This window comes from Myotis lucifugus, unplaced genomic scaffold (genome assembly GCF_000147115.1).
Source record: "Myotis lucifugus unplaced genomic scaffold, Myoluc2.0 scaffold_84, whole genome shotgun sequence".
Classification (NCBI taxonomy): domain Eukaryota; kingdom Metazoa; phylum Chordata; class Mammalia; order Chiroptera; family Vespertilionidae; genus Myotis; species Myotis lucifugus.
The window spans coordinates 2,347,006-2,374,862 of record NW_005871132.1 but is presented as its reverse complement, the minus strand read 5'-3'; the positions used below and the strand labels follow the sequence as shown (position 1 = coordinate 2,374,862).

At 45.6% G+C, this 27,857-nt stretch overlaps 1 protein-coding gene across 1 annotated transcript in view; it reads right to left on the bottom strand.

Moving 5' to 3' along the window:
- Positions 1 to 1,809: 1,809 nt before the first annotated feature.
- ARHGAP31 (Rho GTPase activating protein 31) overlaps positions 1,810 to 27,857 on the bottom strand; it is a gene marked incomplete at its 5' end in the record, with an annotated part of 95,778 nt that continues 69,730 nt past the window's right edge. Inside the window, 6 exons of the mRNA XM_006090959.2 lie at positions 1,810 to 8,549; positions 10,317 to 10,597; positions 11,286 to 11,858; positions 13,626 to 13,688; positions 19,393 to 19,517; positions 21,157 to 21,355. Coding sequence (XP_006091021.1) covers positions 6,117 to 8,549; positions 10,317 to 10,597; positions 11,286 to 11,858; positions 13,626 to 13,688; positions 19,393 to 19,517; positions 21,157 to 21,355 — 3,674 coding nt within the window. The remainder of the gene's footprint in view (positions 8,550 to 10,316; positions 10,598 to 11,285; positions 11,859 to 13,625; positions 13,689 to 19,392; positions 19,518 to 21,156; positions 21,356 to 27,857) is intronic.

Here is a 27,857-nt window from a genome sequence, read left to right as displayed (position 1 = left end):
CTGGTGCCTAACCCTTGGAAATCTGGGACATTGACTACACCATGGCCACAAAGAATGGTAAACGTTACAATAGCTGGAGGCCATACATTTTGGTGGACAGATTTTTGTATGAGATGGAAAGACGCAATGGTACAGAAGTGGGAAATGAGAACATCTCAGCTCTTTGTAGTCTGTGTAACCTGGGAAAAATGTGCAACCTTTTTCTTCAGGTAAAGAAGGGTCCTCCACTTTTCCCTGCCGGTAACGCTCGCAAACATGGTGAATGTTCCTAAAACCCGCCGAACTTTCTGTAAGGAGTGTGGCAAGCACCAACCCCACAAATAACACAGTACAGGAAGGGCAAGGCTTCTCTGTATGCGCAGGGGAAGTGGCGTTATGACAGGAGGCAGAGTGGCTATGGTGGGCAGACTAAGCCGATTTTCCGAAAAAAGGCTAAAACTACAAAGAAGATTGTGCTGAGGCTTGAATGCGTTGAGCCTAACTGCAGATCTAAGAGAACGCTGGCTATGAAGAGATGCAAGCATTTTGAACTGGGAGAAGAAGAGAAAAGGTCAAGTGATCCAGTTCTAAGCTTCATATTTTGTTTTATTATATGACAATAAAGTCTTGATATGTTCACTTAAAAAAAAAAAGGGTCCTCAGGGGAGTGTCAAGTTTTACTGAAGTCCAGGAAGTGGAGGCAACCTTCAGAGAAGAGGCTGTAAGGAGAGAAGGGCTCCAGAACAACTGGGGAAGATGAGGAGTGAGGGCAACTGTGAGGCCAGTTGGGGTGGGAGGGAGGGCATGCAGGAGAGGGAAGCAGGAGGGGGACCAGGGAGTGTCTAGAAGAAAAAGGCATTTAGGGCAGTAGCGAGGGCTGACAGGAGCAGGCCTAGGAAGTGTGATGATCTAAATGGAATATTGTTACCAAGACGCTATTATTTTTATCCCCTTGACTGTGACATCTTTCACTGCAAATATCACCGGCTTGTGAGCCTGGGTTGCATAACTGTTTTCCTAAAAGTTTCATTTTGACATATTGAGTACCCCCCTCCCCTTTTTTTGTGATAATCTATGCCAAGATAACAAACTTTTGCTTTTTTAACCCCTAGAGCATCATTAAAATAATCATTCAAATGAAAGACTAGTCCCCCTTGACTGACTCAGGTGAAAGAAAAATTGAGTTCACTTTGGTGTAGGTGAATCCAAACTTCTTAAGCTGTGGAGTTTTGAGAAGCAATAGCTTTTCTTTTCTTCTCACTTTTCAATTACAATAGCCATTGACTTATACTGGGTATCTTGGGTGACATGTGTGATTGCAACTATAAGAGAGTGAAGTTGCAAATGTTGACAATTATTAAGAGGTAAAACAAGAAAATTTACTAAAGAAAGTCATCAGGCTTACCCGGCGTGGCTCAGTGGTTGAGCGTCGACCAGGAGGTCATGGTTCGCTTCCCGGTCAGGGCACATGCCCGGGTTGTGGGCTTGAGCCCCAGTGTGGGGTGTGCAGGAGGCAGCCAATCAATGATTCTCATCACTGATGTTTCTATCTCTCTCTCATCCTCTTTGAAATAAAATATATATATACAGATATATATACACACATATATATAAATATGTGTGTGTGTGTGTGTGTGTGTGTGTGTGTATATATATATATATATATATATATATATGAAATCATCAGGACTTTCCTGTGAAACCATACTCTGAAGTAATAAAAAATGACATCAAACTAGAACAATGAGCCTGATGCACATAATGCCCCTTTCCTAGCATCGATTTTGATGACCCCGTGTCCTCCTCCAGTTCATAGTGCCATCATAGGTATTGCATTTTATATCATTTATTAGAGTACATTTGTAAAGCATAACAATCTGTTTTAATTACACATAAATGTCTCTATGGATAGGTTTAATATATTTTTTAATAGAAAAACATTTTGATTATGTCTTTGGAATCATATTCGTCAAGCTCAACAAACAGGCTGAAATCATGTTGCTTTCTAATAAACTTCTTTGAAAAAGTGCTTTACCTTGCAGAATTAGACGCCAGGAAGTACTATGGCATTAAGTTATTGCAAAGCATTGTGATTCATCCAGTAAAATGCATGGCTATTTATGTCATGAATTTCTTTTATTTAGTTACATCCTCCTTCAGCCTCATAGAGAAGTGATCCCTGCATTTATTTGCTCATGAACCTCCAGGCTACTGAATGATCTACTGTGTGCCCATCAATCTTTGGTTGTTCCCCAATTTTATCCTTTCTGGACTGACACTGATCCCAGGCAATTACCCTTCTACAAGCTCCCTTCCTCGTGCTAGCTCCCTCTTCTGGCCTGACTTCGCTAGAAAAGGTGTTGAAAAAGTACATGTTCTTTGTTATTCCACATTTTGAGCTGATCTTCCTGCTGGAAGTACCTAAAATCATACTCTTGGCAACACTTAACCCCAAGATTCATACTGTCATCAGATAGGACAGGCAGAATCTAGCTCTAATCAATCCTGGTGGGAATTGGACCGACCCTGAACCTCTCCTATTCCAATCCCAGATAAATGAATCATGTTCCCCAGTACCTCTTCAGGCAGGAACCCACAGCCTGTATAGACAAAAGACTGTCCCACCCAATTTTAGTCAAATGTGATCATCATGTGCTAAACATTAGACACGAAAGGAACAGTTTATCTTGGACCTCTCACTTCATCATCGACAGGAGTTAACCCATTCTGTGACGATGGAAGTTCCTAAACCCCTCTCAAGGAGAATGGAACACTGGTATTACCTTGCACCAACAGGACTTCACAACCCAACCAGCTAAGACCACGCAAAATCTCAGAAGTATTTATTCATAGTTACTACTCTCTATTTTTCTTAAACGATCAAAGCAAAAATCTCAGTGCCTAAGTGTCTTCCCTAGTGCTTTCAATTGGGTTTGCAATTGCGTTTAATTTGATGACAGTCAGTAGGTGACTTGAACACTATTAACAATCCTATTAAAAGATGCTAGTTGCTACATTTCCCCCCTTACTCTTTCATTTGGTAACTTAATGGCTTTAAATTTTGCTCTTGGTTGTTTATAGGCTGTTTCATTTGCTACCATCCCTCTCCTCTTTTTCATTAGGCTCTTCAAGGATTTAAGAGTTCTAAAGCTCTTGATAAATGTTGGGAATGATGTTTACATTTTTTTTTATTTCCTCAGAATCCAGAATTTTTACATAATCAATATCTTGAATTTTAGGCTAACAGTATCTTAATGGGGTTCTTGGTCAGGTCTCTTCATATTCCATGTGAAGTAGAGCATAAAAACCAATTCCCTTTTGGAAAAAAAAAAAAAGTTGGCCTGGGAAGGCCATTTTGCAAATAAATATAGGCTATTACCTTCTTAAAGCAACCATTAACACTGAAAGAAAACACTTCAAATTTGACATTTAAAATCAGCCACACCCATTTAGGGGACTGATCATTGAAATAGCCCTTTGAGAACTGGTTCTGCAGCCCTTTCTGGCGCACTCTGTAGGTCCCCTTAAGCACAGCAGCCCCTCTCCTGCCCCTCCCCTGGATGGGATCTGATTCCCAGCCAGCCATTCCCAGGGGGTTTAGCTTTCAGTCCCGAGTGGGTGACCAGATAGGTAATTCAGGGCATTTTGAGGAACAATTCCAGGAGTAAAATATGTTTTCGTTGCATTGGAATGGCATTTCCTCAGCGCCAGGCTCGCCCAGGCCACAGGAAGATTATGACAGTTGACAGGCTGGGTGTTAGTCAAAAGAGAAGCCCACACTGCAGCGGCGGGACCCTGAGAAGTGAGTCGGCTCCTGAGGCCTTCTGGAGTGACTGGGGAGGGAAGCCCATAGTAGGAAATATCTCCAGACAGTTGTCACTGTCTCAGGATGACATCCAGATGCCCACCACGGCTCCTGAAGATGATGCTACCAACGAAAGATGTCAGTCTCGGGAACACGGCAGCCGTTCAATAAAGCAACGTGGGTGCCGCAAATTGAACTCACTTGCTAATATGTAAATAGTGGCTTCTCAGCCTGTGTCCAAGTAAAAACAGAGCTCCTACATGTTACAAACACAAATTAAAATAATCACAAAATAGTTTCAATATTTCATCACTCGGCTCAGAGTTCTGCTGGAGAAGCAAAGTGCAGTTCCTTCCCTCTCTCGAATTCTAACTGGAATTCTGTCTTTATCGAGGCGTGGAAACCACGGTGCACTGAGATCGCTATGAAGCCTACCCACCCACATTTTCTGATAAGGCAGGAATGTACTTCTCAAATCTCCTGAACATGGCCTTTCTCATCTGTCACCACTATATTTCTTCACCTTTCTTCCCTAGGGAGCAAAATGCTGTACCCTAGGACTTCTCTCAGGGGTTGACATCTCATTGCCTGTTGGTCCAACGTCTTTCTCATCTAGTGAAAATGCAAAGACACTGACCAAAGACCTATTGACTGCTCCCCCTGCTCACTCATCTCAGTGCCTCGGAAAGCAGAAGCCATCAGCTGGCCTGCCCCTGCTATAGACACCGGCTTAGAAGGGATAGGACAAGGTTTCCAAACTGTAAGGCTTACCAGGGAAGAAAGGAGAGAGGACTATGTATCTGTTGTCGGGCACCAGCTTCCAATTCCTCACTGGAGGAGGTAACTTGAGTTCATCTCCTACCCAGCCCAGCACCAGCCTTGGTTGTGAGGTCTGCCCAGAGGTATTGCTGGCCCTTAGAGAAATTTCTGCAATGACTGTGCTTCTGGACAGAGCTCAGCCAGACGTGAACCTGAGAGGAGGTACATAGGGCTAAAAATAGGTCTATTTTTCCTGTTTCTCAAACAAGATAGTTGTCTTAGGTTTGAAAGTGTTGATACCCTGATGGGTTTTGCCTTGAGAAGGGCTCCTATGAAGCCCTTTTCGGGGGAGCACCAAAAATCTGCCAGCCGGTTATATTGGTTCTTCCTCTCTCCAGCTGAGAAGGAAAGAACTATTTGAAGTTCTAAATAACTGACAAAATCAGGTTAGTTTATTGCTTCTGCTTTTATATAGACAGGAGAAGGGCAAGTTTGCGTGTCTAGGGTGGGTGGTGGATGAGGGGGATTGTGGGAGGGCGCCTCAAATCTGCTCTTGAGCAATGAAGGGAGAGGGAGGAAGGAAGGCACCCACTGGCTAAAATGAAATACATTTCAGAAGGGCAGTTGCCATCGAGGGGTAGGGCTACCCTGCTAGGACTCCTCCTTAGCTTGTCCTGCACTCCTGTCCCAGCCTAGTGTGGAAGGAGAGGTAGCTGAGCTAGGGGTGTTTTCTGTGAATGCCCCACCAGTTAAACACATACTGTTTGGAATGTAGTTCTGTCTATGTTGGGAGGCTTTTCTCCAAGGTGACATCCTGTTTTTAGACTGTGGTATTGGAATGGAAGCAATCCTGCCCAGCTATTGGGTTTATAAATCAGAGGTCAGGGTAGTGGCAGTTGGAGTCCCAAATTGATAAAAAGCCATGGCCTGAAAGTCTTCTTAGATTGTGTCTGTCTCAGAGGTGGCTCTTGAGTATGGGTGCTGATTTTCTATGCTGGCACATGGAGCCATCTTGGGCAGGGCAGCAGGAATTCCGGGGAAAGAGCATGAGCAAATTCACCCACTGGGAGATCTAAGTGTATGTTAGTTTGCTTTTTCCAAATCTGCTCTATTCTGGAGAGAACACTTTCACACTGCATTAAAAAGCACAAAGTAAAGAGGAGGCCTTCAAACCTCAGTAGCAACATTTTTCAACACAAAGGATCTCTCTTTCTTTCACAAGTCATTGTCACAGCCAGTTCGCCACAGGAATAGATAGTGGCAATGGGGGAGTAACGCAACGCACAGACCAGCCCCGGATCTCACTGGGCGCAAGCATTGCATCCTCTCCCTTATCTGACCTTTCCCACCTTCTCACACAGACTTATCTAACTTTCATCTCTTGGTCCTTCCCTTGACCTTTCCTTTGACAAATGGACTAATTAATAAATGGCCAAAAGGCTGAAGGAAGAGAAGAAGAGGCCCAAACAAGCCTAGCCTTGGGTAACCTGTGTCTGGACCAAAGATAAGTTGGCCTGTAATAAGTTCCCAATGAATCATGCGTTTTTTTCAGACACCAGCAGATGAAGCGAAGTCATTCTATCTGCCTCCCACTTCTTCCATCCAGAATCACAGATCTCCGCTGGGGCTGGTAGAAACAGCTGGTTGAGGTCTCTAGTCTCTGGCCATTCTTAGGAATAGTCATTTTATTCCTAAGCGTGACCCCTTCTGGTGTGACCCATGTGTTTTCTGCCAATTCCCCACAAAGAAGGCCGGGGGAAACTGTCTGGGTGGGACTCCGGATAGGGGACAGCAGGACCTTGGAATCTGTCACTGTGGAAGAAGGAGGATGGTCCATGATGGGGAAAGGAGGGCTGAATAAGATTAGGCTCTGGGGTCTTCCTGGCCTTGACCTGTGGAAAGGCTTAGAACCCCCTGATGGTCGCTCTATTTTTGAAGAAAGAAGGTTGTCCCCAGATGGCTCTGTCTCTGATGTGCGCTTCCTGCATTGCACTACTGCATCCTGGGTGGACAGCAGGTTAGCCAAACCTGGTTCTGGAGAAAGGCTGGGGCCTTCACATGTGCGGGATGCAGTGGCATCCATGGGCAAGGGCCCCTTGGCTCCTGTGTCTTGCTTTGGTTTCTCTTCCTTGGGGCTTTCCGAGGAGGAGGGAGAATCACCTTTGGCAGGTTTCCCGGAGGTCACATCAGTGGATCTAGGTTCTTCTGGGCTCTTCTCCGGAGGCTGAGCCCCACCTTCCGCTGGGCTCTGAGAGGGCAGGGGCTGTGGGATCTCTGTGTACTGAAGCTTGGGAGGGATGACGGGGACCGCCCTGGCCTGGCACATTTTGACCATGAAGGAGGTTCTCACAGCCGACACACTGACGGGAGCCGAGTTACGGCGGCCTGTCAGGGCATGAGCAACCATGTCCAGGTCCTGAGAGTCCTGGGAGTCAACCCTCCAGAGGTCTGCTTTACAGTGAGATGAGCTCATCCATGTGACCTTTGGGTCTTCTGGCTCAGAGAGCTGCATTCCAGGTGAACCAAATGAGGCCACATTTTCAAACCGGAAGAGGTCAGTGATGGGAATGGCAGAGTCCAAGTTCAGGGAAGAAGGCCTATTTTTCCCTTTTGGGGGCCCACACTCGGTGCTCTTCAGCTGTAACTTTGGGGGATGCTCTTCGTGTGGGGTGCTGTCCTGCACACGAGGTGAGCTCTCCTTGCTGCTCTCTGGTCTGGGCACACTACCTTGCTCAGTCTGAGGGCTGCTGTGACCCAGGTGGGTCCCCTGTTCCTTTCCCTCTGCTAGGCTGACAGGGCTGGTTTCTGCTGGTTTGGGCTGCAAACCACCTGGTCTCTTCTGACTGGGAAGAGCCTCTATCCCTTTCAGGCCAGAGAACTCTCTGAAGGACCTCAGGGCTTTCTCATCCCATCCAGTAACCTCTCTCCTGGGTGCTGGGGGCTGCAGCGGGTCGGGGCTCCTCTCGGCTTCAAGATTAGCACAGCTGATGGAGGAGGGGCCCTTGAGAGTCCACTGGCTCTCAGCCGTGGGCTTGCTGTCTAGGGAATGGCTCTGGCGAAGGCTAGGTCTGTGGGAAAGCCTCTTCTCCAGCCGGTGGCACTGAAGGCCCTGCCCCTGGGCCTCTTGCCCATTTTTCAGGGTGGGGGAGTGAAGGGGACTCGTCACCCACTGGGGCTCCTCCCAGGGCTCCACCATCTCTAGGCCGTGCTGGGCCACGTCTGTCCCGGTGTCATCGTCATCGCCGTCCGAGGGCTCCTGTGTTGAATGGGGTGCATCCCCCTCTCCGGGTGGGGAGAGCTCAGCCTCCCTTGTTGGGCTTGGAAACCCAGCGCCTTTTCCATCGGGAGCAGCATTCTTTGACTTCAGCTTCTCACTTTGTCCGGGAGAGGCCTTGTCTCCCTGACAAAGACTGGGGATCGCAGGGCTGCCTTCGGACTTCGGCTGGTCTATGTGTGGACTTGTCCTCGAATTCTTTGGTGAGTCTTCCCTCTCAGGGCCGTCCTTCTGTAGCTGGACTCGAGGTGCCTCCTCCAGAGGCGTTGGAGGGGGTGGAGTAGGTGGGATCAGAGGAGACAGGTTCCCCGGGCCTCCCACCTCCACGCTTGCTTGTGGAGAAGCCGTCTCCAATGGAATGATTTCCAGAGGAGCCAGGCTGGTGGGGTCTGGGCGCGGAGCCTTCTCAGTCTCAGATCTGGGGAGGCTGCTGATTGCCTCTGGCTTCTCTCTATTGGCTGCTGTGGGAGCCTCCTCTGTGCTCTGTTTGGCTGGATCCCTAGCCCACTCCTCCGGAGGGGCAGAGACTGGAGCTGGGGTAGAGGCACAAGGCAAGCTCCCAGGAGGCTCTGGGGGAGCAAAAGGCCTTGGATTTGACTCAGGGATGGGCTGAGTTGGGCTGACCTTCAGAGCAGGTGGTGGCAACGAGGGCAGCTCCTCCTCAGATTCAATGATTTTTAGCTCCTGTTGAATCTCAGGCCAGATCAGGGTGCTGGTCAGATCATCTTCATCCTGAAAAACATCAAGAAACTGCTTATTTAGAACCAAGGACTCTCAGGGCTGTCATCCTCACTGTCTGCCAGGGACTGGACCAGTGCCAGGCTGGGCACCTCAGCGAATAAAGGACACAGCACTAATAATCACTGGATGTTTGTTCAGTGCTTACCATGTGCCATAGCATACAGTTGGCCCTCCATATCTAGGGTTCTGCACCATGCATCTACGGGTTCAACCAACCTCAGATCGGAACTCTCTCTCTCTCTCTCTCTCTCTCTCTCTCTCTCTATATATATATATATATATATATATATATCTGTCTATATATCTAGATATCTAGATATCTATCTATCTATATATCTAGATATATATCTAGATATATAGATAGATAGATATACACACATATATATATCTACCTATAATAATAAAAGGGTAATATGCTAATTAGACCAGATGTCTTCCAGACATCATTCCAGACATCCTTCCTGACAAAGCCAGGGCCGGGGGGAAGCCAACCTGGGTCCCGGGTGCCTGCTGGCGGCCGGAGAAGGGAAGTTCAGGTCCCAGGTGCCAGAGGGAAGCCGGTGCCAGCAGCTGGGGGAAGGAAGGCCTACTCTTGCAGGAATTTTCGTGCATCGGGCCTCTAGTATATATATATTTATATGTATATTAGTATATCTCACCCAAGGATATTTTTTTCCCATTGGTTTTTAGAGAGAGTGGAAAGGAGAGGGAGAGACAGAGAGAAACACTCATGTGAGAGCGACACATTGATTGGTTGCTTCCCACATGGACCCTGAGCTGGGGAACAAACTTGCAACCCAGGTATGTGCTCTTGGCTGGGAATTGAGCCCTCAACCCTTCGGTGTGCAGGCTGGCGCTCTATCCACTTAGACACACCGGCCAGGGCTGCCTATCCCCTTTGATGCACTCCTCCAGGTCACAGAGCCTCCCAAATGCAGGACTGCTCCATGGAAAACCTCCTCATACCTTCATCTTATGCAAGGACAACTCAAGAAACCTTGGAAAATTACACCTCTAAAAAGTGGAAGATGCCCTGACCGGTTTGGCTCAGTGGATAGAGTGTCGGCCTGCGGACTGAAGGGTCCCAGGTTCGATTCCAGCCAAGGGCATGTACCTTGGTTTCGGGCACATCCCCAATAGGGGCTGTGCAGGAGGCAGCTGATCGATGTTTCTCTCTCATCAATGTTTCTAACTCTCTTTCACTCTCCCTTCCTCTCTGTAAAAAATCAATAAAATATATTTTTTAAAAAGTGGAAGAGGTTTAGTAAGCACTGGCATCATGCATTAACCTCTCTAGAAGCAACAGGAGGAAGGAATGGATTCTGGAAATATTAGAGGAGATTTTATAAACATAGACACTATCTACCCAGGATGTCGGGAAGGAGAGAGCTGGCTCCATGAATGGTCATCATCTTTGGGACCAGGATACGACAAGCAGATTTTGTGCTGCTTCTGGGATTGAATGTCATTACAATCTCAGGGCATATTACTGGTTTATGGTGACTTCAGGTCAGAAATATTTAGCACTGAGTCTTTCCTAGGGAACCTGAGCTAGATGGTTATTCCCATTATTATAGGATCCCTGCGAAAATAAATCCCAAGATCTGATTAAAAGGTTGTCTCCTAAAATCCCTTTGGCCCACACTGGTTCTTCAAAACAAACAAACAAACAAACAAACAAACAAACAAACTAAACTTTTCTAAGAGCCCTTGGGAAAAAGAGAACTATTGTTTGGACTGACAGAGGTTCCACCTTACCATCTCATGGAGAAACACTACTTCTGCTCTGGCCATGGGGCCCTCCTGCGGAGCACTGGGCTCCACCTGGCCAGCCTCTGGCGCCTCGTCCACCACCTTCTCTGGATCCAGCCTCTTCTCCAAGTCACTGGAATGTTGACAGCTCGGGGGGATTTCTGAGGTTTTCTTTTCCTCCAATTGGGCTCCTGGCTCCAGAGAAAGGCCTTTGCTGCATTCCATTGTCCTCGCTGCTCCTGGCCCTGGCTTGGCATCCTCCAGAGCCACCTTCTTAGGTACCGAAGCTGCAATGAGGATGCGAGTTATGGGTTGAAAGAGACTGACAGCTCATTTTAAGAGAGGCTGTTCCCAGCACAATCACTGACCTGGACGAATCCTGCTTCCCAAGGGTGGAGGGCATCCTCCCAGCTCACTGCTCTCTCACACTCTCCACCCTTCCCTCCTAGCCGTGTCCTGTGTTCAGATCCCAGAGTTGCAGACCGTCAGAGATGGGAGGTCCTCTGTCCAGTGGTTCTCAACTGGAGACCACTGTGCCTCTCCCCTTCCCAGGGGACATTTGGCAATGTCTGGAGACATTCTTGGTTGCCATAACTGGGTGGTGGGAGTGGTTAATGGCATCTAGTGGGTAGAAGTCATGGATGCTGCTAAGTAATCCTGCAAAGTAGTGAACAGTCCCCCACAAGAAAAGAATTACCCAGGCCCAAAGAAGCCCTGGGTAACCCCACCTTTCACTTCACACACAAGTCAATTCAGACCCTGAGACGTCAAGTCTGTAGCCTAAGGTCACAGAAATCTGTTATCTACAAAGATGGTTTGTGATTGTGATTGACAGCTTCCTGACAGATGGTCTGGCTCGGAGCCCACAGTCTGAGCCACTTTCCTGCACTTTCTTGCAAACTCTGTGTAAGCAAATGTGAGGCTTGTTTTCAATCTCCTGCAGTGGAAAGAGAGCCCTCCCCTGCCCCGCGTTACCTGCAGAAGTCTCGGCTCCTGGCGGCTTCTCTTCAGGACAGCCTCCACTCTCTGACCCCTGGAAAGAAAACTCCTCCAGGCTGGAGAGAGACTGCAGCTCCTTTGGGGGTGTCCGGCATGGGGTGCTGTTGGTGCTGATGACAGCCGACACGTGGAGCGGCACAGACACGGCAAAGGGCTCGGAGATGTTCAGCGCCTTGCGCTGGTGTCGGGGTGAAGGCTCCATCTGGAAGAGGCTGCTGGTGAAGACGGACTTGCTGGGGCTGTCGTTCGAGGTGTAGAACATGCCCAGCATCTTCGGGGCTGCCTGCTCGCTCTCGGGATCCTCGATGGGCCGGAACACCTTCAGCTGCTCCGGTGGGGGCCGGGCCTGAGCGCCCTGGAGTTGGCTTCGGTCACTGCTCATGTCAAAGCCCCCCTCGGCCCCCGCCGGCATCCCCTCCTGGCCCCAGTCACCCTCCTGCTTGGTGAGGTCACAGGAGCTGCCAATGCTGGTCGCGTGCATTTTCGCGGCTGGAATAAAAAATCCACCGGTGGCGACTGATCGATTGAAATTGCCTTTGGTCTCTTTCCCTAGTGAAAAAGCAGGCAAACACACGGTCAGCAGCTGGTAAGAGAAGGCACTGCCTATGGGAAAGGCAGAGCATCCTAATGAGGGCACAGCATCCTGATGAGGAGGACAGGCTCAGAACCTCCGGCTGACGAGATAGGAAGCATCTTCTCATGCGCCTGCTCTGTTAGGAGGCCCTGACAGGGCCACTAGCTGTGTTACATGTGTCTGCTTTCAACTTCGCAGGGAGAGCCGTTTCCAAAAGAAGGCCACTGCCAAGATTGCTAAACAGAGCAGTCACCCTCCAAGCATCGCATGTAGATCATGAGAATAAAAAGACGGGTGGGAGCGGACAGAATGATATTTGCTCAAAAGGAAGGAGACTAAGAGGGCAAAATAACAGAATCTTATTTTGCTTTGAAACTTATCATTTTACGCCTCCTCTGGCAGGTGGACCCAGACAGGGGTTTCATTCCCAGGCAAGGAAACAAATGCGGTTCTCAGCTAGACCTCTCTGCCTTTCCCGGGCTTCCTCCTGCTGATTGGGAGGATGAGACACTAGGAATGCAAATGCACTCAACCTTACCGAGCCCAGTCCTGAGGAGTGAGTTCCTGACGGGCTGAGGAAGGAAGACAAAGAAAGAAAGAACCTGTACGGGAAGTAAAGAAGCTGGGAGATGACACGTGAGTTGCCTGGGATCTGGCGAGTGATTCCCAGCCAGGCCCCGAGCGCTCTGCTGGATGTGTAACCTTAGGTTTAAAATTCTCAGGACCACTCCGTGGGAGAGTGTGATTCTCTCTCACACCCGAGGAAATGGAGACTCCAGGGGTTCGGTAACCTGCCGAACACCCATGAAAGTGCTGACCTGGATTTTGAAATGTTAAATTCTGTAAAACTGGGCATGAATTGCCTCAAGAGGTTTCAAAAACCAAAGCAAATGGATGACTATATAGGCGAGAAATGATGAAAGTATTGAGTCAGTTTAAAAAGAGTTCGTTGAGTATTTTACAAGTTGAGAATTATTTTTAAAAGTTGTTCTAAAGGTTTTCTATATTATTTCAGATTGCTTCATTTATCAAAGAGCAAAACGTTTTCTATTAAAGGGGTTGGAAAGTCATGGGGTAAATGTGGGGAGTTTCGCCTCTGCCAGGGAAGCCCTTGTGGCAGTGCTGTGGGCTGCTTAGCAGAGAGAGAGGTACAGGCAAGTCAGCCCTGACGGCTACAGCTGTAAGAACCAAGGAGGCGAGGTGTCGCTTTGATAGTCGGTGTCACCTTGCATGCAACTGTGTACTCATCTACTCCAAAAAGGGATGACCAGCGCCATGCCAGGCTGGTGCCTATCAATGTTTATTGACGAATGAATGAAACCACCGACACAAAATCATGACTTGACAATGAGAAAGCTAATGTCTGTGGAAACACACAAATTCAAGACACATACTACGTAAGTACCGAGGCACAAAATCCTGAGGTAGAAACCAGTGCCTGGCTCTTTTCTATGCCCGAGGGAGAAGCCTTGGATTTCAGATGTTGACCTTTAACCCGGTTCAGGTGTGAATGTAAAATAGCTGTCGTCTCCATCTGTGGTTAGAGGAAGGCTGGAGAAAGAGGATGGCCCTTTAGGGGGCGTTGAGTTCAGAAAAAGCCAGCGAGGGATGGGACTGGGGGATTGTGCATGACCGCGTGACTGGAGAGAGCAGGCCCAGCAGCTTATGAAGGCAAGTCTGGTGTGGCAACTCCAGTCTCCCAGCTGTAATCGCCAGTTCCAAACACCACTGTAAAAGCTCACCTTCCACGGGCACTGAGCACAGCGAGTCCATGCTTTTGGCTGGCCGGATAGTAGCTTTTTCCACTAGAGACAAAAGAAAAAAAATATCCTTGTTGAAGGCATAGTAAGAGGAAGTGCTCAGAACAAAGGTCGCACTGTCAGCACACAAGAAAAGTTTCTTTAGCAAAGTTTCCCAAGTATTTATAATATTCCCCTTTGGAAAACATCCCCCACTCCACCTAGATGTTCCTACTTTCTGATTGGAATGGACCTTATAAAGACAAGGCATCTGTAGATCAAAGTTTTATTAACATTATACAGATAAAGGTAAATTATAACTTTGCCCAACACTAGCTATCAGCAAATGAGGAGTCCTAAGCCCAATGTTGCTGTACATCAAGGATTCAAAGATTCAGTTATGGGGTAGAATCCACGAGGCTCCAGGCAGCCCCTCCTATGTGGCAGGCCAGGGAGCAGGAGTCTTGGCCAAAGCCTCATCTCTCAGCACCGATGAAGAATTTGGTACAACAGGTGAGAGGGCCCCGGGGACCTGGTCGGTCACCTTCCTCCCAGGTGCAGCTTTGCTCTTTGAGATGTCACCCACCAACCTCACGCTGGAGCAGATGACACCCAACCAAACATTTAATATGAGCACCTACTATGTGCCTGGTGGACTCTGTGCATCGTTGTAAGCCACCTAAGCAGGTTTTTGGAAGAGTGTGGCTTAAATAAGTAAAAACGTATTCCAGGCTCAGGATTAGGCACTTTCACAGACACCATCTCTTTTCAGGGAGGTGAATTATCTGGAAGGTCGTTCCTTCTAGTAGGTCAAGTTTGCTCTAGGGGAAAGAGGGCGGTTTGGAAGCTGAATGGGAGTCCCAGAACTCGTGTAAAGAAACTTGAATTCAGACAGATCTGGCTTTGAATCCCAACTCTGCCACTTTGGGCCTTGTGACTTCAGATAAGCAGCTTACCTTTCCTAACCTTCAGTTTTCTCACATGTAAAATGAGGAAAAATAGAGCTGCTGAGAGGAGTAAATGAGTCATGCATATGAAATAAGTAGGTTGTACTAACCTAGAATAGGGTAGATGCTCAATACAAAGTAGCTACTGTTGTTGTTGTTGTTATTCAGAATAGACCAGGGTTCAGCAATAAAAGGCAAACTGGGGGATGGTTCCAGAAGCACTCAGAGTTGGCCTTAACCCAAATTGGACTTTGCCCCTCTTTTAAAGATTCCCCCTTTTCCTCCTTGCTCCAAAGCCAGCTCCTTCTGGAGGTTCCGCATTGGCCCCTGGCCTCCCAGGCTTGTGGCCTCTCTCTGCCTGAGGCCCATGTGCTGGGGGAACACAGCCATCCTCACTCAAACCCTTGGTGATGGCAAGATGGCCTTCAGCCTCCTCACATCTCACACTAAGCCAGAATTCTTATCCTTCGAAGACCTGTTATTTTCACAAGTTACAAACTGATGATTGTCCTCACGCTGCCTGGCCAGTGAGCCTTGCTGGTGTATCCTGAAACAACCTTTTCCCTTTGTTTCGGGAGCTGCACTTCTGGACTTCCGCTGTTTCCCAGGTCAGCCTGAGGGGCAGTGACCTCATGACCCCGAGTGTCCTGGAGGCTGAGAACACTGCTGTCGCAGGGCCATCGGTGTCCACCTTTCCCTCTGGACCCTCTTTCTGATGGTGCAGCTCCTTGGGGCTTGGTGGCCACAGCAGCTGCTTTGGGGAACAGTCACCAAGGATTCCCTGGCCCCTTTTCTGGATGGAAACTAAGCACTCAGGGCTCCTTGGCCCATGGCTATATTTCTATATATTTTTATTGATTTCATAGAGGAAGGGAGAGGGAGAGAGAGATAGAAACATCAATGATGAGAGAGAATCATTGATCGTCTGCCTCCTGCATGCCCCACACTGAGGATCAAGCCCGAAACCCAGGCATGTGCCCCTGACAGAAATCAAACCTGGGATCTTTCAGTCCGTAGGCCGAAGCTCTATCCACTGAGCCAAACCGGCTAGGGCTCATGACTATATTTATATTATGTTTTTCTGTCAGGCACCTGGCAGTCTTTAGGTCCTTGAGTTCCCTCTTAGATTATCCTCAGGACTTTGGGATTTTCCCCACTCAAAGGAGTTCATTTTGGAGGGCTCCCTGGAGTCCTTCTGTGTGATGATATACAAATCCCAGTATACCCCTCTATGCATCTTCATTCTGTCAATACCCCAATTTATCTTATTCTTATTTTATTTCCATTCTCTAAATATGGGTAAACACCCCTTTACCTGCTGTCCCCCCATCAAAAAAAATTTCCAATGCTATTCATGATGAATCAATTTTTAAATTTTCTTTAGTTATAGAAAAGACTAAAAACATATTTAAATATATTACTCCATTGATTCACTTTTTTCATGTTCATATTTCAACAAATAGCATGTCCACATGCCACTTATGGAGACCACACTGATGGATTATGATCAACTCCCCCACTCCCACCCCAGTCTTCAGTGTTTAGGGTTCCAGCAACATTTCTCTGATGAAAAGTGGCTACATAGGCAACAGTTAAGGTAACAGAGAGCCACTTATGTTAACACTGATGGTTCTTTCATTTCATCCCTGCATCCTATCAAAATGCAGCCAGTTTGATGATCTATCTCTGATTAGTTTGTTTATGAGATATTAATCCAGCAGTTTTCAGCCCTGGCTGCATATCACCTGGGAGCTTGTTAGACATGACCAGTGCTCTGATGTCACCACAGACCTCCTGAGGCAAAGCTGCTGTGGGCGAGAACCACCCCGTGGGCGATTCGGAGGGGCAGCCATGCTGAGAAGCCCTGGCCAGGGACATGCTGTGCGTCTGTGAGTTTACCACCATTGACCCCCGCTTGGACTTCTTCCTTTTGGAAACCACATGGGGGTGGACATCTTTCTAAGTCCACATCAAGGCAAAGCACTTATTTTTTTGCTTGTTGTTTTGTTCTGTTGTCTTTAACTTTTCATTATTTGGTGAACCTCTTTTATTGTATCACCGATTCTGTAACTGAAATTCTCTCTTTGATGTGCGTAAGCAAATCTCTTATAATAGATAAGGAATTTCTTGCCAGATACTCTTCCCCTTAAATTCTTTGAGAATCCTAATTTTTGCTTTGTATCTGATCTACCATACCTGTGGCAACCTGCCCTTTTTACCTGGACTATCTTTCCAGGGTAGTTTATGAAAGACACGTTTCCCCACATCCTGCATATTTTAGATGCCTACCCAGAATCCATTTCCATTTCCCTTCCCCCTTCTCAAAGAGCCCTGTCCTTCTTAGGTGCATCTGAATGTAAGCCCATTCCTCATGCCAGTCATTGGTGCAGGAACCCAGGCCCAAGCCAATCGGTACAGAGCACTCCCTTGGCCATAGGGATCGATCCATGTGACTCAGTGACTGTTACTGAGATAGGGAGAGCACGATGGAGGTTCCTGGAAAAACAGGGTCCCTGTTTAGAATAAATGATGTTCTTTCTCCTTCTAGACCAGGGGTGGGCAAACTTTTTGACTCGAGGGCCACAATGGGTTCTTAAACTGGACCGGAGGGCCGGAACAAAAGCATGGATGGAGTGTTTGTGTGAACTAATATAAATTCAATGTAAACATCATTACATAAAAGGGTACGGTCTTTTTATTTTTTAGTTTTATTCATTTCAAACGGGCCGGATCCGGCCCTCGGGCCGTAGTTTGCCCACGGCTGTTCTAGACAGTGATAGTCACAGATAAAGCCCAGAACAACTACAACTACTTATTTGCAGCAAAGGAAGCCAGTTTGGGAATGAAGCTGACACAGAGGGTACAGATGAGGAAAACATGGAGATGGAGACAGAGCTGTCCCTGAAACCTTCCTTGCATCTGGGTGTCCCTATAGATTCCTTCATTGCATAAACCAATTGAGTTGGACCTACTATTATTTTACAACCTTAACCACTGTAGCTGCTATACGCTGTGACATCCTTATTACTCCAATAGACAAAAGAGAAGATTTCAAACACCTGTGCTTTATCATCCTTGGCATTCGGTTATCACTGGGATCAAAGAAAGTCCTTAAAAACATTCTCTCTGATTTTCCCCAGAGGCATTAATTTTCCCCAAAATCTTTACTATTAAAAACTTCAAACATTCACAAAAGTTGAGCTCTAAATCTACCACTTGGTTGATACCAATGGCTGACATTTTATCATGCATTTGCTTTATTGATTTCTACATCTATATCTACCTACATACCTATATTTTACTGAATCATTCAAAAGTGAATTTCAATATTGTGACACTTCATCCTTATAAACTTTAACTTCAGCACATGTCTTCTAAGAACCATTAGCATACTATGAAAATTTACAATTCTAATATTCAGTGTATTCATCCCCCAAATGATCTTTTGTAGTCTTTTTTTTTTCAAAATTAGGATCCAATTAAGGTTTGCTCACTGCATTTGTACATTTACCTTTTACAACTTGTTTTTTTTATAACTATTGGCCCCATTTTTAAAAACCATACTTTTAATCTATAACATCATTATGGTAAGTTTCTTTGGTCTTCCCTTTTTGACATGATATTTACCTGGATTGGGTATATCCCCCTTTGCATAGTGGGTCCCTCGATTCATTCCTGTATCAATTCCTATTCACTACTCAGATATAATTTCCATCTCTATTTAAAAATCATGACCTCAACTCTGGGGGAGAAGGGACAGATCTTCTTTATGTTAGAGTTCACTAATACATGTAGGAGGAATAATGAAAATAGAAAATGACCATTTCGCAGACATCGCAGTTGTAGGCAAGATCCATTGATGGATGCTAAAATTCATGGATGGAAGTATGATAAGAAACAGGATATTTGCAAAATCTCAAAATATCTCCCACAAGATACTTCTTAATCGCAAAGGAATAAAACCGTAACTTGATAGGGACAAAATCTAGTAGACAGCACTTAATCAAGTTAACATCACCAGCCATAATTATTGACATTGTCTGCCTCCTGATCTGACACACAGATATGCACAACCTTCATAACCTCTATCCAGGAGAAAATATAAGGCAAACCCGAACTTAGGTCTATTCTACAAAATACAGGGCCAGTCAAGGTCAGAAAGACTGACAAACTGCTCTGGATTGGAGGAGATTAAGGAGCAGGACAGCTCAATGCAATGTGGGTTCCTGGACGGGGTCCTGGGCTAGAAAAGGACATGAGTGGAACAACTGGCCAAATATGAATAAAGTTTGTAAGTTACTTCACAGTGTCATATAGATATTAATTATCTGACTTTGATAATTATATTGTGGTGATGTAGCATGTTAAAATTTGGAAAAGCTGCCTGGCTGGTGTGGCTCAGTGGTTGAGCGTCCGACCTATGAACCAGGAGGTCACAGTTCAGTTCCTGGTCAGGGCACATGCCCAGGTTGTGGCCTTGATCCACTGGGCCATGCAGGAGGCAGCTGGTCAATGTTTCTCTCTCATCATTGATGTTTCTATTTCTCTCTCCCTTTCCCTTCCTCTCTAAACTCAATAAAAATACATATTTTTTAAAATTTGAGAAAGCTGCGTGACGAGCATATGGGTCCTCTGAGTACTACTTTTGCAACTATTTTTTGTAAATCTAAAATTATCTAGAAAAAAAAAACCCAGAAAGACTCTCCAGTTAATGTGTAAGTTTCTCTTTCAGGGCTAGTAAGTTTAATGTGATCAAACCAAAGACTTACAGAGCAGAATTAGGGGGGAAATATCTCATCAGCACAACTGCCGCTGGTTCTTACCTGAGAGCCTCTGTCCTCTCACAAACACGCTCCCATTTCTGCTCAGCTTGGACTTGGAGTCTGATCCAGAACGTCCCAGATTAAATATCGATTTCCACTTCTTTGATTTACTGGAGAGCTTTCTTCTACAAGAGCCAAGCCATATGGGGTTAGTTTCGTAACTAGTCATTTCAAGGCAGCTTTTAACTTGAGAAGAAATAACCCAAACACATTCTAGTTATGAATGGCCTAGACATTTCAGGAAATTCCCTTCTAAAACCCAAGTTGAGCCTGACTCTCATCCTGTCCGGGGATGCCCTAGATGACCAAGTGAGGCTTTGATGAGTCAGCACAAAGGACCACATTCCCCAGAGAAATGGGCAGAGGCATGCCATTAAAGGCCGTGGTGGGGCACCCAGAGGCAAGGATTGACGGGAGACCCAGAGGTCACAAGCAACCACACAGTTCTGGGAATTCTGGGAGGAATTCTGGTAAGCACTTTAGTCATGGGTTTTCAGAGGTCCCTATGTTTTACAGGAGTAAACACTAAAGACCATGGAGCTCAGGCCTGGTATGCTCCCTGCACTGTGGACCACACCGCTGTCACCTCCACGGGTGAGAAAAGAGCTCGTGAAGACTTTCATGGACCACAGAGGGGGTGTATGAGAAAGCAATGTGCAAAAGAGTCTGGCCTGGGAGAGTGGCCGGCTGCTGGGTGTGGTCAGTGGTCACTGCAGAGCAATGCCCAGGGCAGTCAGTGTGTCTCTCATTTCCCTGATGCCTGGCACCAGGCCGCTTCAGTAGGAGGCGGGGAAATGACAGTGCTGGACTCCATCCCAGGAGCCTGGTGCCACCAGGGGTCACCACCAGGGGTCACCACAGACACCTTGCCCAGCTCTGACTCAGCCCAGCACTCAGACTTTATCAAGTTCCGGGATGAAACCCTGCAACTCTCGGCTCCACAAGGAACCTTTTCTCCACAGGGTTCTCACTGAGCACCCGGATCTCCAGCCCAGCATGTTTTACCATCAATCACAGAGAGACCTGCAGTGCTGGTGGTTTCTTTGGATCTGGTCGGGTTTTTTTCAAGCACTTGGCCTTGGGGTGGATTTGACAGGGTGGGTTAAACTGGGGTATGGTGCCCCCCAGGTGTGGTTGAAGTGCACAGAGAACATGCACTTGATAGTGCAGACCAGGGTTGCAACAGAGGAAGTGAGAGGGAGAAACAAGGAAAGAAAATATCCTATGATTTTAAATGATGTTTGGAGGAGAGGAAGGACTCTGGAAAGTATGAGAGGAGGAGTGGAAGCCAGAGATGGCATCTCCCAGTGCCGCGTGCCCAGACCTCCCAGTCTAGAGTGGTACTATTTGTCAACTGTCCTCCACTCATCTCTATGCCTTCTGCAATGTTCTGTGGAGGTGAAGGGTGGGGGCAGGGAGTCAAGTTTGTTTGTTAGTTAGTAAAGTTCCTTTTGAAAGTGTCAAGCCTGCTTTGTCTAAACTAAGGAGTGAGGGATTTATCCATGACTCTTGATGCCTCTGAGCCCCACCTCCATCCTGGTGCTGAGAACCTCTGGTGGGAGAGCAGGGTCATGATGACTCTGGGGCAGTGACCACAGAGAGTGTTGTGGAGACAGCTCCTTTCTCTTCTGGAACGTTTCCTTACACCCCAACCCAGACTGCATCCCCAGCCCATGCAGCCATCATGGCCCCAAGACCATGTTCCTTCCTCCTCTGAAACCCTCCTCCCAACCATCTCCCAGAATTGCAAAGAATGCCACTTACTTGTTGTCTGGTAACTCCAGGACAGTGTGGAAGAGGGTGCCCATGGGAGGCACGATCTCAGGCAGGCTATTCTCCCTCCTTTCCTTCCGGGCAGGATGGTTAGTAGCCAGGCTCCGGGCCTGAGCTTCCTCCAGGCTCACCAGCTTCATGGGCAGGGAGAGGGCTGGCAAGGTCAGGCTCTTCACGATGGGCCAGTTTTCTGTACAGAGAAGAGAAGAGCGCATAGACTCCTGGGAGGAGGCCTGTGCACCGGCCCACCCAGGTTCCACCCACAGCTCCTCCCTTCCTGACCTCCCGGCAGGTGACTCCTTTTGGGCCTGGTAGGGTCTGGGGCAGAGTCTGCATACAGAAGCACACAGACCACCTGGCCAGACTAGCCAGAGGGCACACAGGGCCTTCAGGAGGTGAACTGCACTAACTGTATTCTTCAAAGAGGATTCATTCATTCATTCATTCATTCATTCATTCATATGACAAACATGTACTGAGCACTTACTGTGGACCAGAGTATAGCAGTGAGTCTTTAACCCTGGAAACCGCCCAGTACTCTGGCCAGGTGGGAGGTAGCTCACTCAGCTAAGGGAAGGCAGGAGATTGGCCCTTCTCTCCACAGCTGGAAAACAGGCGCTCCAAGGCAATTTAAGGTTGGAGCCTACGTTTTCCCTAGATCACCTAGGCTTATATCTCTGCAGTGAAAAGACATTTAATAGCCTATACTGTTCTCTAAAAGATAAGAGGCTGTTTACTCACTACCCAGTCATCTAGTATTTGCAAGCTAATCCCTTCCTTCTGTAGTTTTTATTTTTAGAAATAGAAGTGATGACAGATCAGGGTTATCTCTTTTCTCCCAGTCAGTTGTTCTCAACTTGGGGCAATTTTGCAGCCCTCCCTCCAGCCAGGGATATTTGGCAACGTCTGGAGATATTTTGGGTTGTCACAAGCACGTGTGGGATTGTTACTGGCACTAGTGGGTGGAGACCGAGGTGCTGCTAAACACCCTACGATGCACAGGACCGTGTCCCATAACAAGAACCAACCAGCACTAAGTGTCAATAGTGCCGAGGCTGAGAAACCCTGATCTGAGTGAAAAAGAAGACATCCAAGTTTGCCTCTATTTACTCTTTTGGCAACCAAAGTTTTCTGTAACCTTGGAAGGTGTGAAGAGATTCAAAGATAACTTGGCCACCCTGGCCTAGTGGCTCAGGTGGTTGAAGCGTCGTCCTGTATACCAAAAGGTTGAGGGTCTGATTCCTGGCCAGGGTGTGTATGGGAGGTAACTGATCCATGTTTTTCTCCCATATCAATGTTTCTCTCTTCTCTTCTCTTCTCTTCTCTTCTCTCTCTCTCTCTCTCTCTCTCTCTCTCTCTCTCTCTCTCTTTCTCTCTCTCTCTAACATATTTTCAGGTGAGGATTACAAAAAAAAAGAAAGATAACTTGGACAAATCAAGACTAAGAAATCTTTTTTTTTTTTTGTATAGGACTCTCTTTAGTACTCTCTCTCTTTGTAGAGTATGACCCTCTCTGAGTGAAGGGAAATAAAACCACTGAAAAAGGGGCCTGTAGAAAACGGAGACAATGTGACTGTGGGAGGTTCTGGGAAGGGGAGCATGGCCATCATTCAGTCAATTAAGTAAGTCTGTGATCCGCAAGAGTTGTCATTAACGGTTTTGAATTTAACTTAGTTTTCCTACTTAATCCAAAGCAGGTTAAACTATTCACATTTAATTTACTCACAATATTTGTTTGTAGATTCTAGATGATTAGTTTGTTACTTAATTATTTATTTATTTACTTAAAAGATTGAATCACTCTGGGAGCAACTGGAACCGTGGAAGAACATACAGAGCAGGGCCAGGAGACCTGGGTTCAGTACCTACCTCTCCCCCCACATCTAGGCTCCAGTATCCTCAGGTCAACTCATCAGCGCTGCCTGGAGGCTTAACAGGCATCTCCAACTCTACATTTCAGAACAGAGCTTGTGCTCTCGGCTCTTCACCTCTAGACCAGTACCCCCTCCCATCTTCTTCAAATTGGTAAATGGCACTGTGGATCTCCCAGTTGCATAAACCAAAACCTGTAGTAGTTATTTTTTCATTCATTCCTTTCTTTGATGCAACCCCTTCTCCCACCTCCAGCCTATAATCAAGTCCTATAACTCACCCTCTGAAACATATCCTGAATCCAGCCACTTTCCTCCATTCCCACTAACATGCTTGTCCCGCTCACCATGTTCTCCCACCCGATTTCTGCCATAGCTCCTTAACTGGCTCCCTGCTTCCAGCCTTGTTGCCTTTCCGTCCCTCCTTCACACAGCAGCTAGAACGCTCAGATCCTGCACTCCCTGCTCAAAACCCTCCAGGCCTTCCCATGGCACTGAGAACAAACCAAACTCTTAGCATGACCTACAAGGACCTCCATCTGTTCCCCTCTTCTCCTTGCCCACCAACCCAGTGGTCGACACAGATACACAGTACATTTTTTGAATGTATACTCCCATTATATATAATGCATGTATTTGTAAATTATACGTATTTACCACTGTATTAGTATTATATGTAATAGAAAGCATATAAAATCATAGAAATTACAAAGTATACAATAAAAATAGGTGAAAGAAAGAAACTGCAACAGTTTCTTCTAACACCCATACTTTGGGCTCTGGCATCCCATAGGGTGGAGCACTCCACTTTGGAGACCACATTGGCTCTAGCCGCACTGGCCGGCGTTCTGCAACACAATGAGCCCATTTCCACCTCGGAGCTTTTACCCTCCCCGTACTCTGTGTTTGGAACATGTGTCCCCAGATCCTCACATGACTGCTTCCTTTAGTCATTCAGGTTTCAGTTCGAAGATCATTTCGTTAGAGGCCATGACCATGCTGTACCCAAATAGCATCCCCGAGTCACTGACCACTCCATCACCCTGCTGTCTGATCTTCATGGTATTTATGGTCTTTGAAGTGACAATGTATTTATTTGTAAACTTATTTATTACCCGTCTCCCTAACCAGACCTTCGCTCTGTGCAGGGCAGAGACTTTGCTGTTTGTGTAATGACACTGTCCTCAGCATCTAGAGGTGCCTGATACATACTCATGTTTTAATGCATCTTGGATATAGCACAATCCTTCTGGCCTCACTGCTCTCATTTATCAATTAAAGGTACTGGATTCTATGACTTCTATAATCTTCCCAGTTTGAAATAGAACCCTATTTCCAAATCTAAAATTCCAGAGGATACGACTTACTCCATTTTACGTAAACATTAGTATGTTACCTTACCAAACTCAATGCACAGTCATCATAAAAACATTTAAATTAAATTCATTGAATAATAAGTATTGAAGGCAATCAAGAGTTAAAGAGTCAAGAGTAAATTGGACCCGGCTGGTGTGGCTCGGTGGATGAGCACCAACCTATGGCGCAGGGGGTCATGGTTTGATTCCCGGTCAGGGCACATGCCCGGGTTGTGGGCTCGATCCCCAATGGGGGCGTGCAGGGGTAGCTGATCAACGATTCTCTCTCATCATTGATGTTTCTATCTCCTCCCTCTCCCTTCCTCTCTGAAATCATTAAAGTATATATTTTTTAAAAAGAGTAAATTGGATTTCAGAATGCAGGACAAAAGATTAAGACAATATTCACAAAAAGAACAGGCGTTTCCAGGTTAGAATTAGGAACAGCCTTAACACTAACAGTCATGGATTTGCTGTTTGGAAGAACATTGCCCTTAGGCATTAATAATAAATAAAATACAGAGGTTTATTCATCTATTTTCCCAATTTTTCCTCACAGAGGCAGCACAGAGTTAAGAAAAGAGCATGGCTGGCAGATCGTAGGTTCAATGTTCTGTCCCACCAATTACTACCCAGGTGGTTTTGGAGAATTACTAAGCTTTCCTGCTTCTCTGGTCCTTCACATATAAAATAAAGTTGATAACAACTTTATGATGGTTGTTGTGATAAGTCAATGAGATGATGTACATGGAGTGCTGGCAATAGTTCTTGGCATAGAATAAGTCCACAGTAAATTATCGGTTGACTCAAAAGGATGAATGAATGAATGCATATTACTTCTCATTGACTTTCACAAAGGATTTATATAGCTTACAATAAATAATACATCTATAATGGGGAAATTAAAATAAAGATAAAAGAAATATCAGCTGCTCCTCCATATATAACCAAGAGAATTGAAAACATACATTCACACAAAATTTTGTGCATGAATGTTCATAGCAGCATTGCTCATAAAAACAAAAAAAAGTTGAAACAACGCAAATGTCCATAAACTGATGAATGGCTAAACAAAATCTGGTATATTCATACAATAGAATATTACTCTACCATAAAAAGAAATGAAATACTGATATAAAGCTTGAGAACATGTAAGTGAAAGAAGTCAACCACAAAAGACCATGTTTTATATAATTCCATTTATATGAAATGTCCAGAAGAGGTAAACCATAGAAAGTAGATTAGGATCTGGGAGGAGAGAAAGTATGGAATGACTACTTATTGAGTATGAGATTTTTTTAGAGTGATGAAAATGTTCTGGAATCAGATAGTGGTGATGGTTACATAATTCTCTAAATACATACAGTAAAAAACCACTGAATTTTACACTAAAATGATAAAATGGTGAATTTTATGGTATATGAATTTTATCTCAATAAAAACAAATTTTAAAAGAGAGATTGTAAACCACATAGAAGACAGGGTGAGGTGGAAACAATTATATCAGGAGTCAAAATTTGATGATAATTGCAATAGATTATTCTCATGATTTTACTTGTTTTTTCCAAAGATACTAGCTAAACTGGAAAAGAACGCTTCGATCAGCTAACAAATGATTTATAATATGGTTCTCATACACCATTGGCTCTCCAAGCGTGGACCCTGACCACTAGCAGCAGCATCACCTAGAAACCTGGTAGAAATGCAAATTCTAAACAGCACTCCAGACATGCTGAATCAGAAACTGGGGGGTGAGGCCCAGTAAATTGTGCTTCAACAAGCCTCTGGATGGTATTGATGGACACTATTGTAGGAAAACCACTCTCACAAAATTGGTAGTTATCAGGTTTCTTAAAAAAAGAGAGAGATTTTCCCCCTAATTTTATTTTGTATTGGTTTTAGGTGTACATCTCAGTAGCTACAAACATATATGTACTTTACATAGTATTTCCCTAGATATTTCCAGTATCCCAACTGGCACCATACATAGTTATCACAATACTGTTGACATATTCCCTATGTTTTATTTACATCTCTGAGACTATTTTGTAACTACCAATTTGTACTTCTTAATCCCTTCACCTCTTTCACACAGTTCCTCAAATCCTACCCCTCTGGTAACCCGTTTGCTGTCTATGGGTCTGTTTCAATTTTGTTTGTTGGCTTATTTTATTCTTTAGGTTCCACATATCAGTGAAATCATATGGTATTTGTCTTTCTCTGACTGATTTATTTCACTGAGCATAATACCTTGTGGGTCTATCTATGCTGTTGCAAATGGTAAAATTTCATTCTTTTTTTATGACTAAGTAACATTCCATTGTAAATATGTACCACCATTTTTTAAATTGTTGTTGTTAATCCTCTCATGAGGATATTTTTTCATTGATTTTTAGAGAGAGTGGAAGGGAGGCAGTAAGGGAGAGAGAGAGAAAAGAGGAGAGAGAGAGAGAGAGAGAGAGAGAGAGAGAGAGAGACAGAGACAGAGAGAGAAACACTGATGTGCAAAAGACACATCGATTGTTTGCCTTCTGCACCCTGACGGGTGGAGTTGAACCTGCAACAGATGTGGTCTAGTGTGTCATTTAAGGCTGCTGTTTCCTTGTTGATTTTTTGTCTGGAAGATCTATCCACTGATGTCAATGGGCTGTTAAAATCCCTTACTATGACTGTATTTGCTTTATATGTTTAGGTGCTCCTATGTTGGGTGTATAAATATTTACAAGGGTTATATTACTATTGTTGGATTGGTCCTTTTTTCATTATGTAGTGTCCTTTGTCTCTTACTATAGCCTTTGTTTTAAAGTCTATTTTGTCATATATAAGTATTGCTACCCCAGCTTTTTTTTTTCATTTTCATTTGCATGAAGTATCTTTTTCCATTCCTTTCCTTTTAGTCTGTGTGTATCTTTAATCCTGAGGTGGGTCTCTCGTAGACAACATATGTATGTGCCTTGTTTTCTTATCCATTCAGCTACCCTATGTCTTTTGATTGGAACATTTAAGCCATTTATATTTAAAGTGATTATTGCTAGGTATACATTTATTGCCATTTTATTCTTTATAACTGTTTCCCCTATTTTTCTTTCTTCTTCTTAAGAAAACTCTTTTACATTTCTTGTAATACTGGTTTGGTGGTAATGAACTCCTTTAGCTTTTCTTTGGCTGGGAAGCTCTTTATTTTGCCTTTTATTTTATTTTGTTTATATATATTTTTATTGGAGGAGGGAGAGGGAGAGAGAGATAGGAACATCAATGATGAGAGACAATCATTGATCGGGTGCCTCCTGCACGCCCCACACTGGGGATCAAGCCCACAACCTGAGCATGTGCCCTTGACTGGAATGGAACCCAGAACCCTTCAGTCCACAAGCCGACACTCCATCCACTGAGCCAAACCAGCTAGGGCATTGCCTTCTATTTTAAATGATAGCATTGCTGGGTAGAGTAGTCTTGGTTGTAGGTC